General features: G+C 44.3%; 1 protein-coding gene across 2 annotated transcripts in view; it reads right to left on the bottom strand.

Annotated features, from left to right (window-relative positions):
* Positions 1-6,478: 6,478 nt before the first annotated feature.
* IL12RB2 (interleukin 12 receptor subunit beta 2) overlaps positions 6,479-13,701 on the bottom strand; it is a 76,066-nt gene continuing 68,843 nt past the window's right edge. For both annotated transcript variants that reach the window (XM_046645625.1, XM_046645626.1), the window contains exon 16: positions 6,479-10,532. In XM_046645625.1, coding sequence (XP_046501581.1) covers positions 9,993-10,532 — 540 coding nt within the window. In that variant the 3' untranslated portion in view covers positions 6,479-9,992. The remainder of the gene's footprint in view (positions 10,533-13,701) is intronic.

The following is a 13,701-nucleotide window of genomic DNA, read 5'->3' as shown; positions in this document are numbered from 1 at the left end:
AACTATCCATTCTGATTGTGTTATTTTTCTAATGACTGGAGGTGGTTGCACTGAAATAGAAAAATGTTACTAGGCTATTAGAGTTGCATACAAAGTGTAATGTATATTAGATTTTTCAAATGTATTTTAAAGAGCACTAGCATTATGTTGAAGTAACCAACAAGTATTAAAAGGTTAAAAAAATTTTGGAGAACTGTGAAGCTGCTACAGCGGAATGATTTTGACTTTAAGGTAAGATTATATCTGGTAGGTTAATGGACAACTGTCCCAATGTTAACGTAATTGGTAATAGCAAGTTCTGGGGCTGTCAGGTGCATGCAATTCTACTTACTTTTTTTTTTTAGATTTTATTTTTCCTTTTTCTTCCCAAATTCCCCCCAGTACATAGTTGTATATTTTAGTTGTGGGTCCTTCTAGTTGTGGCATGTGGGATGCCGTCTCAGCATGGCTTGATGATTGATGTACATAGTTGTATATTTTAGTTGTTGTGGCTCCTTCTAGTTGTGGGATGTAGGACGCCGCCTCACCATGGCTTGATGAGTGATGCCATGTCCGTGCCCAGGATCTGAACTGGTGAAACCCTGGGCCGCCAAAGCAGAGCGCTCAAACTTAACCACTCGGCCATGGGGCCGGCCTGCAATTCTACTTTCTAAAGAAAGTAACTAAATGCTTAGGAAATAAATTCTAACCCAAACATTTGTAATTCGACTGATACTCACCTGTAAATAAGTATTTAGTAAGTCTTAGAAGTCAGATCTCCCAAGTTAACTGGAGAAAGCCCAGAACTTGATTACTAATATGCTTTGCTCTCTAGTAACAAGGCAGTAAAATAATCTCTAAGCAAATTTCTAGACCTAATAATTAGTGAAATAATTTGTCATTTGCAAAATTGTCAAGTTTTATTGAGATAAGTGGCAGCTTTCAAAAATTCCTGTTCAGTGAAGTTAGACAAATGTGGAGGTTATATAAGTGATATAAGTCTCTTTCAGGCTGAGAGGAATTTAGGAAGTCAAAGAACATAGGGAAAGGGAACCTAAAGGATGAGAAGCTTAGCAGCAGAAACTGGTTAGGATATAAAGATAATTTAAAACCATCGTGATTTTGGCCACAGCAAAGTACTAACATTAGAAATGTGTCGTTTAAATAAGTGCAGTATCTAAGCCAGGGGTCAGCAAATTTCAGCCTCTGGCCTGTTTTTGTGCAGTCCCTGAGCTAAGAATGGCTTCTGCATTTTCAAATAAAAACAAATAATACTTTACAAAGAAATAGGTAGCTCACAAAGCTTAAAACATTATCTGGCCCTTTACAGAAAAAGTTTGCTACCAGCTGATCTAAGCTGTCATTCACAGGTCAGCAGAAGAGTTCTGCAAGCTCTAGGTACAAATTAAGTCATGTGACCCCATGGGAAGTTGTGAAATGAGAAGTATTTTAAGGCAAATTGTTTGCCTCTTACCTCTCTAATCAGGATATGAGGGCAAGGTATCTGGCAGCCTCTAGCTTAAGATGCTCTTATTTTTAAAAAAGATGTAACTTGCCGCTTAAGTATATTCTAAAAGCTGTTAAGGGAAGTATAAATTTGCTGTAAAAAGCTTAACGCCATGATTATAGTTCAGTGTTTCGCGTTTGGTGGCACTTCTCATCATTTAGTGTGAAGATTTTCCTGTAGTGCTGATTCATTTTTCCAGGAGGTGAAAATTCTGTACATTGTGTATAGGTTAGAAAGCAAATGTCTGTTTTAATTAACTCCATAGATTGAGCTGGGGCAGGAATTAATGGCTTGTGAGGACTGTTTCTCAGTCGGGAGAATATCCATTTGGGCAGAATTAAGCTTTTGTGCCATTGATTACGTGTGTTTTAAATAACTGGGAGTCACTTGTTCGCTTCTAAGTGGAAGGAAAAGGTGAGAAATGGTCTATACAAGTTAGAAATAATTCACCAAATTATGTTTTTGTTTGGGGTCTTATGTACGTACTTAGTGTTTTAAATCAGCAAGGAAGAAAGAGGAGTCAGTCCAGTCTTTTTGCTGCTAATTTGTGAGCCTGTGGCAGTTCCTGGTGCGTTTCTATTCTGAGCCTTGTGCATGAAAGACATCATTTAAAAGACACCTAGTGATGATGCCAGCATCTGACGATTCTGATTCAACTTGGATTTTTTTAACCGATGTAGATAATTGATTCATACCAGGTGATGAGACAGTTGCTCTAAACTGGTCTTGCTATGGCTTTGTTAAATAGTTGCATTATGTGCTACTGGTATGAAATGTGAAAAGAGAAGCTTAGTATTCAGGATTTTGATATTTCTTTGATAAACTGAGTAGGGAAAGTGGGAAGTAGCTTAGCTTTGGGCAGTATTGTTTACACTCTATCACCTTAATTGCAAGTTTTGGCTGATTCATTTCTCTTACAGATTTTAGGACCTAAAAAGATCTCTAGTTTGAAGAAATGGCATTGGTTTTTCATCTACCTAGAATGAGGATTCTATATAAAGTTGTCCAGCTGAACTTGGTTCTTGACATTTTGCTGCCTAGAATTGTGTCATATTGGGACTAAAATTTCATGTTAGCTGATGAATAATTTTGTTCTGGAACTTTGCGTGTTGAATTCTTGTTTCACACCTTGGGTGTAATCCATAGTGAATTCTGTTTGGCAACCACACTGACAGTATTTAGAAGACCACATGTTTAGACGTTTTGTCAGAGTGCTCAGACTGATTAAACACATCAGAGAAGATGGTAGATTCCTCCCGCCCAGCCCCCAGTTTCATGGCTGAAAATGTTTAGGCTTTTGTGATTGTTGAGTTGAACACAGATAATTTTCTGTTTAAAGGTAGACAATTGATTCATTTTTTGTCTGGAAATTCTGAATTTTCAGTGAAGCTTCCACACTTTTTCGGTATAAAATGAACAGCTTCTAAAAAGGGCTGATAGTCTGGTTTCAACTTGATTTTGTGTACATGTTTACTAAGGCTTCATTTAGGCGCACAAGTCCAAGTTAGGAGCTTCTGAAGAATGCGTGGGAAGACTGCATTGGCTAAAGCTGCTTCTGCTTCAGACCACTGCATTTTGTTCCTAATAGCTTTCCTTGAAGATTGAGTAGCACTTACTCTCTGTATCAGCAAAATCCAGCGAAGTGTTTTAACAACTGCACTGACTCAGGTGTTTCTTGAGTCAAATAGCAGAGCTGGAAGTCATGTTGAGTGAAGTAGAGATGTGCTTTGGATGCTTGTAATACTAAGTGAAAATACTTAATCATCTGAGAAACAAGTTCTCTTTAGGAGAAAATGGGCAGTTTATTAAGAGAAAATTGCCACTATACTTTGCTTGAAGAACTTAACCAGTGCCTCCTAGTTACAGAACAGCATGAATGTTCCCCTTTTTTTTCAGGATCATCAGTCGTGCTACTTAGATTTATTAAACTTGAAAAGTAACGGCAGATTTTTAGAGGAAAAAAATAGATTTGAAGATTGCATCAGTAGCTGGAGAAGTGACCTATTGACTTAATTTTCTTTGCGAGTTGTTTTAATCTGTTGCCTCTGCAAGGAGGTCAAAAGTGGGTTTTTTTTTTTTAAACCGTCTACACAGCTGCTCTGAAAGCTACCCTGCCACAGAGAGTGTTTATAGGAGTGGAACAGAGACAGTCACAGAGTCGTCATACAAGGATGAGGGGAGGGGGAAAAATTCAGGAAACAAGTTTTCTACAGTGTTGTGAAGAGAAGGAAATAGTCTTTCATTCCCTTTGATGGAATCGAGTAAGATTTCCATTTCTTAGTGAGATTTTCACATTGAGAGGTATTTTTGGCAGAGGAGGCCTGAGGACGGGGGTCTGGGCTCTGGTCTAGATGTCGCAAGGAAAATGCACTCAGGCTACACAGACCCATTCACAGCTAATGTGCGGAGAGATGCAATTGCCATTTTAGCAAGTAAATTGAGACCTTCTTCCAGAAAGGAACGGGTGGTTTTGTTTTGCTACTAATTTTCATCCAATTTTGAAAGAATACTCTTGCAGCTTTTTGAACTAGTGAAAATAGGCCTGCTGGTGGGTGTCCTGCCTTTCCAGTGAAAATTCAGGGCCTTTGAGTACAGTTTATTCTCTGTGAGAATCTCCTAATAGCTTTTATAGTATTTAGTTGAGTCCTATTACCTATAGGTAGTAAGATGTCTGAAATTGGCAAGGGAACGTGTTTGGAACCTCACCTGACTCTTGCCTAGGCAAGAGCAGGATGTCTCATGGAAGAATTCCTTAAAGTTGTGGAAATTGAAAAGTAGTCTGAATAGACTTGAAGGGACCTATGGCAACACATAATAGGTGTGTATGTTTCTCAGAGATGGGATGTAAATCTCAGAACCAGCTTAGGAATGGGTTTGCCACTTGTAAAGAAAGAAAAGACCGCCAGCAAAATGTGGAACCAATCACCATAGAATGATTCAACAATGCATACAAGCTACAAAATTGAGTTAAATGCAGCCTTAATTTCTTTTTGCTTAAGAATTAGCTGTCACGTTTGGAAAAAAATCAGGTAAGTTGGGTGGGGTTATAGCTATTTTAATGAAAACATGGGTTACTTTTCAATTTAAAAAGTGTAATGTGTTTATAGCTTTACTCCATTTATCAATTTGCTTAAAATAATGGACTTTCTTGGGAGTGTAATTTACCTTGTCTGGCCTACCTTTGCCTTGTATTGAAGGATCTAGATCAGCTGGGTAGATAAAATTAGCAAATTCAGGAGTGCCGGATTTGTCCTGGTGTCATTTGTTTTAAAATTTACCTGGCTTTTCGGTAGATTTCTCAAGAATCAAGAATGACGTACAACTTTAGAAGTATGGAAATACCAGTTTTGGTTATCTAGTGAAAAATCTTAAGAGATTTTTATGGAACCACAGTTGTAGTCAACTACAGTCAGAACCCCATTGATGTAGACTGCAGAGCAGCCATTTTGAGAGGAATTCCGTAGTTGAAAGTTACACTCTAAACCACACTTTCCAGGATCAGGGCTGAGTTGTGTGACTGGTTAAGTTACTTAACTGTTTCCTCATCTCTATAGTGGAAATAACACCTACCTTAACCAGTTGTGGTCAGAACTGAATTACATCCCTTAAAAACTGCCTGTACTAAGTACTGTGTTAGATGTTGGTTACTATTAACAATTCCTACTACCTACTAGAATGGGAATTTGGCAAAAATTGGCTTGTTACATAAACCTTGTATTTGAAAGATTGATTGCTTCAGTTATTACCCTGACATCCCCAACCCTCACCTAGTCGGTCATCTTCTTTGCCTTCTCTACTGTGTGACAGGAGCACTTAAGGGTCAATGAAAATGCCAGACAGGAGATGGAGAATGAAACAGACATGGGCCGTAAAGAAAGTGGTTGGTAGTGTTTCTCTAGACCTACTGTCTCAGGTCTTCAGAAGGAAAATGGTAATATTTTATATTTTAATGATTTTATCCAATTATGAAAGTATGAGTATTTGTGATGAAAAGAATGCAGAAATGTAATTTAAAAACCTGGAAGTAACACTATTAACATTTTGGTGTATAGTATATTCTTTAAAAACAATTTTTGTATTGACTTATAAAAGTGAGGTCATTCTATTCAGCCTTTTGTAACTGACCATTTCCATGTCAAATGTTGTTAGACTTTTTAAAGGACTGCATAGTATGCTTTTCATCAATTCTAAGATCCATCCCAATTTCAAGCATGTTAGAATGTGTGTGTTTGGGGGTGGAATGTGCACCATAGAAATCGATGGTATATTAGTTTTAATCAACATTTTTCCCTATTCAGAACGTAAAGTAACGGAGTAGTCTTAGACTGGTGTAGTCTTAGATTCTGTGAAATTCAGTCTTTGATTGTGTAGATGATTTAACTAGGTCTCTGCTGTGATGAATTCTTTATTCAATTTATGCTATTTATGCTATTCTTTAGTCTACATTGCTAGGAATGGAGTTGCTTATTCAAATTTTATTGAATATTGCCCAACTGCCTCCAGAAAGGAGCCAACTAATTTGCAAACAGCAGTTTCTCTGATTAACACTGGCTAATTTTTTCTGTAATTTCCTAATTTGGTAAGTGAAAAATGGTATTTAATTTTCATTTCTTTGGTTACAGGTGATTGTTTTTTTTCATGCTTATGGGGCATTTACATGTGTTTTGTGAGTTGCTCACTCAGCTAATTTTTCTTTGAAGTGTTGGCTTTTTTCTTATTGATCTGTAACAGCACCTTATTAAGAAGTTATTTTTGGCATACATTGCAAATGTTATGTAACTTTCATGTATGTGAGCTTTGCAAAATTTTTTTGTTTTTTCCTAAAGATTGGCACCTGAGCTAACAACTGTTGCCAATCTTTTTTTTTTTTCCCTCCTCAAATCCCCCCAGTACATAGTTGTATATTTTAGTTGTGAGTCGTTCTAGTTGTGGCATGTGGGACGCTGCCTCAACATGGCCTCATGAGTGGTGCCATGTCCATGCCCAGGATCCAAACCTTGGGCTGCCGAAGCGGAGCACGCAAACTTAACCACTCAGCCATGGGGTTGGCCCCTGCAAAGTTTTAAGTGGAAATTTATTCCAGTATAGGCTGTGATGTAAAGATCTGACTTGTTTCTTTTCATCATCAGTTAGCCAATTGATGGAATTGCTTACCTTTTTTTAGGGGGAAGAAGAGACCTTTCTGATCTCTTACTCTAGAGAGTGATTTACTTGAGGGTTCACCTGTCAGCTTTTCATGAGGGTGGCTAATGTGAACATCTGCATGCTAGGAAGAGAAAAACAGGGCTCCTTTGGAAGGCTTGAGCAGCGATACTGGGACAGATGACAAGGCATCAGGTGAAAGACAATGAGCTTGATGGAGAAAAACCAAGGACTGGACAGGGCGCATTGACCAGAAGAGAATGCCTAGCTTGATCTCTCTCCCTGGCTTCAGGGCATTGGTGTTGTCCCTGTAGGCTATTAAAGGAAACAGAGAGATTGGGACAGGGTGGAGGGGAAAAGGCAGCAAAGGGAAAGAACTAGATAACACTAGTTTGACTTTCATATTGCCTGTAAGGAAGACAAAAGCCCAGGAAATAGAATCTCTGGCTTCTGGGAAAGAGGGCCCCTTAAGGAACAATTCAAGGTAAGGATCTCTACACAAGAATTAATGGTGGACATGACTAGGAATCCATTAAGAATGCAGTTGGACTCTATTTGTAGTGTTTAGGTCCCAGAGATCAAGGAATTTGATGTTTTAAGAGAGCAGAGATTTCTGGGTTGACTTTAGGATGTCCATCAGGAGTGAGGATTTAAATCATTGCTAATTTTCCTGAGGAATGCAAGCCTGGCTGTGTGAATATTGGTGAGCTGCACCTAGCCCTGGTGGAACCAGGCATCCTGGTTTGGGATTTTGTGTGGGGGGAGGAGGGTTGTGAAAACTACTTGGGGCAAGGGTAGAGCGAGGTCGCCATCCTCTGTCATCATGAAAGGACATCTTATCTGGCAGAGTGAGCAGCCGAAGGCATGCTCAAATAGGCATTTAAAATAAGACACGCCCCGTGTATTACAGTGGCGCCGTCAGTGAACAGTGGGGTAGAATGGGGGCTGGGAATGAAGAGGAACAGACAGACTCAATTGTAGCTGTAAAGAGGAAGCAGAGACTGCTGTACTGGCCTCTGGAAAAGAAGGAGTAAGATGAAAGTGGTGACAGGTGACACATTTTGCTTTTTGTTGATAGCCTACTATGGATAGCCAGGTATGGTGCTGGGGAAACAGTGTCATGCTTCCTGTCTTCAAGTTATTGCTAGTCCAGTAGAGGAAGTAAGTGGTGTGGGCATCACACTAGGGGAGGCACTAAGGCCTTGCATTCTTAGAAGGAGCCTTTGGAGTCAAGAAAGTCTCCCTTTAAACGTTTTTATTTGTTTTGTTTTGTTTACTTTTTTAGGAAAACAAATGACTGCAGTATTGCCTGGGCTTTAAAGGAAGGGAAAGGGTCTGGGGGATCAAAGGGAGACTGGGAGTTGGGTATTGGGACCAAGGAGGGAGGGGAGCAGAGACTTAAGGTGGATAGCAGGTAGTCAAGGAAATCAAAGTAGGAGAAACAGGTACAGTCACGTGCTGCATAGAGGCCACATCAGTGTTGCGCTCAACGACAAACCATATACAACAGCGGTCCCATAAGTTTAGTACCACAGAGCCTAGGTATGTAGCAGGCTGTACCATCTGGGTTTGTGTAAGTGCACTCTGATGTTCGCACAACGACAAAATTGCCTAACACATTTCTCAGAATGTCAAGTGTTGGCATGACTTTTGGAAGAAAAATGTTGGCTCCCATTGTCAAGAGGTGATAGATTGGCCTGCTGAGGAGGTGGCCTTGTCTGTCATGGCCTATTGAAAACTAATGGGGGGGCATCACATCCTGGGTGCAGACAAGCCAAAGCTGAAGCTGCTGAGCTGCCGAGAACCGTGGTGTTGGGGTGCTGTGCAGCTGCTGAATAGGGTAGAATGGAGATGGAAGGAAAGAGCTTAAGTTTTTCAAAGAAAGTGCAGAACTAACTTGTCTGGACTGGCAGGAAGCACGGATGAAGAGTTAAACATGAATACGCAGAGCACGTGTTCACTGCTTCGGTTTTCAGAGCTCTGAGGGACGTCTGATAAACCAAAGCCGCCTGAGCTCCAGTGTTTGGGTGGGATGGCCGTAGTGGGTAGGCCCTAGGCTTGACAGGGATTTAAGAAAAAGATTCTTGGGCCTCTCATCCTGTTCTTTTGGGAAGAGAACTATTAGCACTTAGCCAAGACTCTTGCCCTGGCAGCTTAGCAGAAGTGCCTATAGTGAAGGGACAGAGGCAGCGATGGGCAAGAGGAAAGTGACAGGCCAGGGGCCACAGCTTGAAAGGAGTAGAACGTGGATCACGTTCCAAGTGTGTGCTGGGGAGAAGAGAAGTATCTTCCAGGCTCAGCTTGAGCTCTCTGAGGACCAGCTCAGTCTTTCTGGGGAGGGAAAGCAGATGCCTTTGCGAGAAGGGGACAAGTTTTGAGTGCAAACTTGGTGGTGTGGGTCTTAGACCCTGAGGTAGTCCTGGTCCTGAAGGCAGCACCTGCTGCAGCAGAAAGGAGAGAGCGGGGTTGGAGAGCCTCGGGCCCCACCTTGGTAAGACATCAGAGTTCCGAGAGGGAGGCTGCTTGCCTGGGGTCCTGTGGTGGGTTTACAGTAGCTTGCCACCATCAAGCTGCTCTTGATTCTCTGAAAGGATGAAGGCAAAACAAACTAGCAAAATTAGGAAGAAGGTACATTCTTAGGCTTCCGCAAATGAGGGTGGTCATGACCGTCTTGGGAGCCCTTTTATTGGTCTTCATCAGGGTCTTTTATATCCTCATCTGTAGAACTAAACTGATCTGTTCTGAAGGTTCCCTCTAATGCTCACTAGAAGTCCGTGATAGAGCTGTGCTCCCCAAGACGGTAGCCAGTATCGGTGGTGACTTTAAATTTACAATAAAAATTCAGTTCCTCAGTCATACTAGACACACTGCAAAGTGGTCAATAGTTAATGTGGTTAGTGTCTACTCTTGTACAGTGCAGACAAACAGCACATTTTTATCTCAGAAAGGCCTATTGGACAGTACTGATCTAGATAAGTCCTCGTATGGAGTAGCTGCCTTACGAATAGTTGTTGCATGAATGGTCGTGTGGGCTGTTTGCCGTTGCTGGCAAGAGTTCTGGTTTCCACTCTCCTTTCCCCTTCTGGCCAAAATAGCCAAGACAGTTGCCGGAACCCAGATTGGAGTCTCTGGGTCCACATGGTGGAGGATGTAATCTAAGGCTCTGGAGAGGGCAGGATGAAGTATGGGTTACCACCAACTCTCAGTTCCCAAGTCACCCTGAGCTGGCTTGCCTGCCCTCTAGCTGCAGGCAGGCCCGATGACAGCACCCAGACGTGATGACCCTGCAGCAAGGGGCTGGGTAGATCAGGTATGCTGTGCTGGCTAGGGGCACACTGACTTTCCAAGCTTCGAGCTTTGCCACTCATAGCATGAGGGAGCCGCACCCCATCCTTAACCGATCCAGAGTCAGCTTTTCACCACAGGAGAAGGTGAGCGGGTGAAGGGGACTTGAGGGGAAAATGGAGAGGGCGATGGGCTGCGGCTCCAGTGCCTCCCCGGGGCCAGTTACAGCAGCCTCATGGGAAGGGAGATAGTCCATGTTGGAGGGTAAGTAGCCCTCGGTGGGAAGGTAGTCCACGGGCAGGACTGTCAAGGGGCCGGCTGGGTTTCCCGGCTTGGAGTCGGGGCTCCTGCCCCCCAGCACCTTGTACAGATTCACTAGTTGCCCTGTCTCTGCTGTGAGAGCCCTTGGAGGTGGTGGGCTCGAGGCGCTGGACCCTGTGTCTTCCTCAGAGGTGTAGTGACTTTGGACTCCTCGTCCCTTTTCCGGCCAGTTGGGGCGATGGGGATGTCCGAAGACTGAGGTCACTTGATGAAGGACTTCACTGATGACCAGGGGCTCAGGTTCTTCAAGAAGGGGCCAGTCTGTCAGGATCCTGTCCAAGGGCAGCTGTGTCTTCTCCTGAGAGAGCAGAGGAAGAGGCTTGTGTGGCTATGTTAGTAGCCCTGACAACCAACTTAACCAGGGTCCCCAAAGGCCTCCCAGCCTGCACTGTCTAGTCAGCTTGCAGCGGGACACTGGGCCCTTGGCTTTGCAAGGCAGGAGAAGCAGCCAGCGTTGTTGGGGACGCACACAGGCAGGAGCCATGGACTCCTTTCAGTGTGAGCGAAGCACCACGCTGCTCAGCCTCTAACCCAACTGCACTGGCTGCTGTTCCTCCAGGAGAGAGGGCGCGGTGGGTGCCAAGGGAAGGCTGAGCTTGCCTCTGGCTCGGGGAGGAGGCAGGGAGGACGTAAAAGGCTCACATTGGAGCTGCATCCTGACAGATACATAGTATTTTCCAGGTAGGGAGGTGGTGGGTAAGGAGGACTGGTCTATTCTAGAACCTGCTGGTTCTTTCCTTTTGACAGGCAAACTGAGGCTTCAGAAATTGGAGGAGGTCACGTGATGAAGGGACTTCTCAGGGATGCTAAGGAGTTTGGGCTTTGATACAACCCCTGAAAGGTCTTAGGCAGGGTAATATCCTCATCAGTTCTGTTCTTAAGAAAGACCCCTCCAGGCTAAGTTTTTGGGAGAAATTTTCATCCTTTTTGCCCTCCAGCTAATTTTCTCTGTTACTTCTCTTGATTACTCTCTCTTTTTCAGCCTCACATCAGCTACCAGCTCTTCAGTGTCTTATTTCTTTCCTTCCCAAACTTACTGCTGATTCCCAAGTCCAAGTTCAAGCACTTTACTAACATTTCTTTTAATAGACTTTATTGGGCTCTCCTTACGTCCTCGAAACTCGTCCACGCTGACTGCCTGGTCTCTCTAAGGCAGAGCTCCTAGTTTAATGACCCAGGCTTCCATGCGCGGTAAAGCTTCCAGCCCTTAAGCTACGCAGTCAGGTTCCTGCACCTTCCTGCACCTCCCCATGTTTCCGCTCAGGAGCTGTCGTAGGCACGCTGTCCTGGTCTCACTAAACACACCTTCTCAGTGCCACCACCACACTTGCGCGGCCACTGCCAGCCTCCACCCCTGCTTCTGTTGGCTGCGCCACCCCCTGCCTGACGCCTTCCTCTTTCATGAAGCCCCTAGTGAGCGTTCCCTCCACTGCCCTCCTACAACAGCCAGCAAGGAGACCACCCAGGAGGTTCTTGGCACATGAACGCTTTGTACTGTCACTTTTTTTTTTTTATGTGTCCATAAGTCATCTATGAGGAGGGACCATGTCTTAAGGGAGGAATAGGATGACAAAAAAATAGCCTTGGGACAGGGCAAACCGGTAGGACTAGTCCCAGCTCCCACACCCTACAGCTTGGGAAACTCCATCAACCTCTCTGGCCTTCGGTTCCCTTGTGTGTTAAATGCCAAATTGTGCAAGAGTGATTTGGCCTCTGCTGTCCTCTTTCTTGCCTTGGGTGTGGCGAGTGTCCAAAAAGTGGGTGATGGTGCCATCTCAGGGTGGACTTTCACAGAGGGCCCCGACAAGCTAGAGGGGATGTGTGTGTGTTTCTCTTTCAGGAGCCTGCTCCTTTCCAGTCGCTGCCCCAACTGGCCCCGGCACGTTGGTCTGGCTTGGAACATGCCTGTGGCTCTGGGAAGCAGAGCTCCCCAAGCGCCACTGCCACAGACGTGGGGGCGTGAACCCAGGCGCAGAACCGGCTGCGGGCTGCCCAGGTGAGGCGTTCATGCGGCCTCTGGGAAGCTGTGGCAGTGCGGACAGGCTGCCCCTCGGAGCTCTGACAAGGCAGGCCTCCGGCTGGCGAGTCCCTGGGCAAGCCTCTGAGGTCGATGTTGGCCCAGGGACCTCACGCACACTATTTTAAGTTTTTACAAGCTCAAAAGGGATAACGTCCCAGTGATCCCCTTTATCATTTGGCCTTTTCCTCCAGAGCTGTCATGACACGTGTTTTTTTAGCCACATCTTAAGAAATGGCAGCACATTTGTTGGAGATGGAAGACTATCGTGTTTCTGAAGTCGGCCTCAGCCTGTCACTGGGAGCGCGGTTTGAATCTTTAAACAGTCTACCCGCCTCAAGGGTCAGGCGACCTGGGGTCTGAGGCTGCCTCGAGGCCCTTGTCACAGATGCTATGTTTAAGCTAAATTTCTTCCAATTTTCTAATTTACCAGTTATTTTTGCAAGAGAAATATATGCACACAATTTTGTAAAAAAATTTAAGACTTAAAAGGAAATTTGTAATAAAATTAAGTGGCCCTCATATCCCCCTTCCCCTCCCCAAAGGCAACCACCAATATCAGTTTCATATGGAAGCTTCCAGAAATATCCTGTGCATGTGCTGGAGGGGTGTGTGTAAAATCTCCCTCCTTTTTATATAAGTGAGAACCCAGTTTAGACAACTGTTACAAACTTTGCTTTTTTTCACTTTTAAATATCTTAGAGATTTTTAGACACATGTAGATCTCATTTTTTTCAGTAGTTGCATAATATCCTGTTGTATGGATGGACCCAAATGTCTAATCTGCCCTCCTGGTGGCAGGTTACGTCACGCCCAGTTTTTGGCTTCTATCTGTAATGCTGCAGTGAACATATGGATACTATGCGGCTTTGGGCATGTATGTGGCATTTTCTGTTACCTTTTCCCTGTATTACTTTCTCTAACTCTTTGCGTGTCTTTCTCAGCATTTCTTCTAGGCTTTTTACAGGCCCTTCAGTGGCTCTGCAGCCTCTGTCTCCCCTCATGCCCAGGCAGGGGCAAACAGCCCACGACGCCAAAGCCACCAGCCTGGGAGCCAGGTGTCGGCGACGGACCCAGCGCTGCTCCCCGCATGCTATTTCAGGCTGTCAGGCGGGGGACCTGGAATCTCCGCACTGGGAGAGAGAGATCTGAAGGCTCCGTGGATTCGACTCCTGGTACTGACCCCCCTCTAACCCTAGCGGTGGCATCTCTATCGACTGCCTTCCTGTAGGTCATCATGACATTGCCACTGGGGGAGGGCCCCGTGTGTGACCACCTCTTTAGTTAATCTGTGCAGCTAGGGGTGTTGACTGCCAGAAACACTGCCTCATCCTGCGCTTAAAGATCTTTGAGGACGTAGACAATGTGGACGTATATGACGTATAAAGACCCTTGAGGACGTAGACAGTGTGGACGTATATGACGTATAAAGACCCTTGAGGACGTAGAC

The sequence above is a fragment of the Equus quagga genome, chromosome 18 (genome assembly GCF_021613505.1).
Source record: "Equus quagga isolate Etosha38 chromosome 18, UCLA_HA_Equagga_1.0, whole genome shotgun sequence".
Taxonomy (NCBI): Eukaryota; Metazoa; Chordata; class Mammalia; order Perissodactyla; family Equidae; genus Equus; species Equus quagga.
This window is presented reverse-complemented; position numbering and strand designations above follow the sequence as displayed.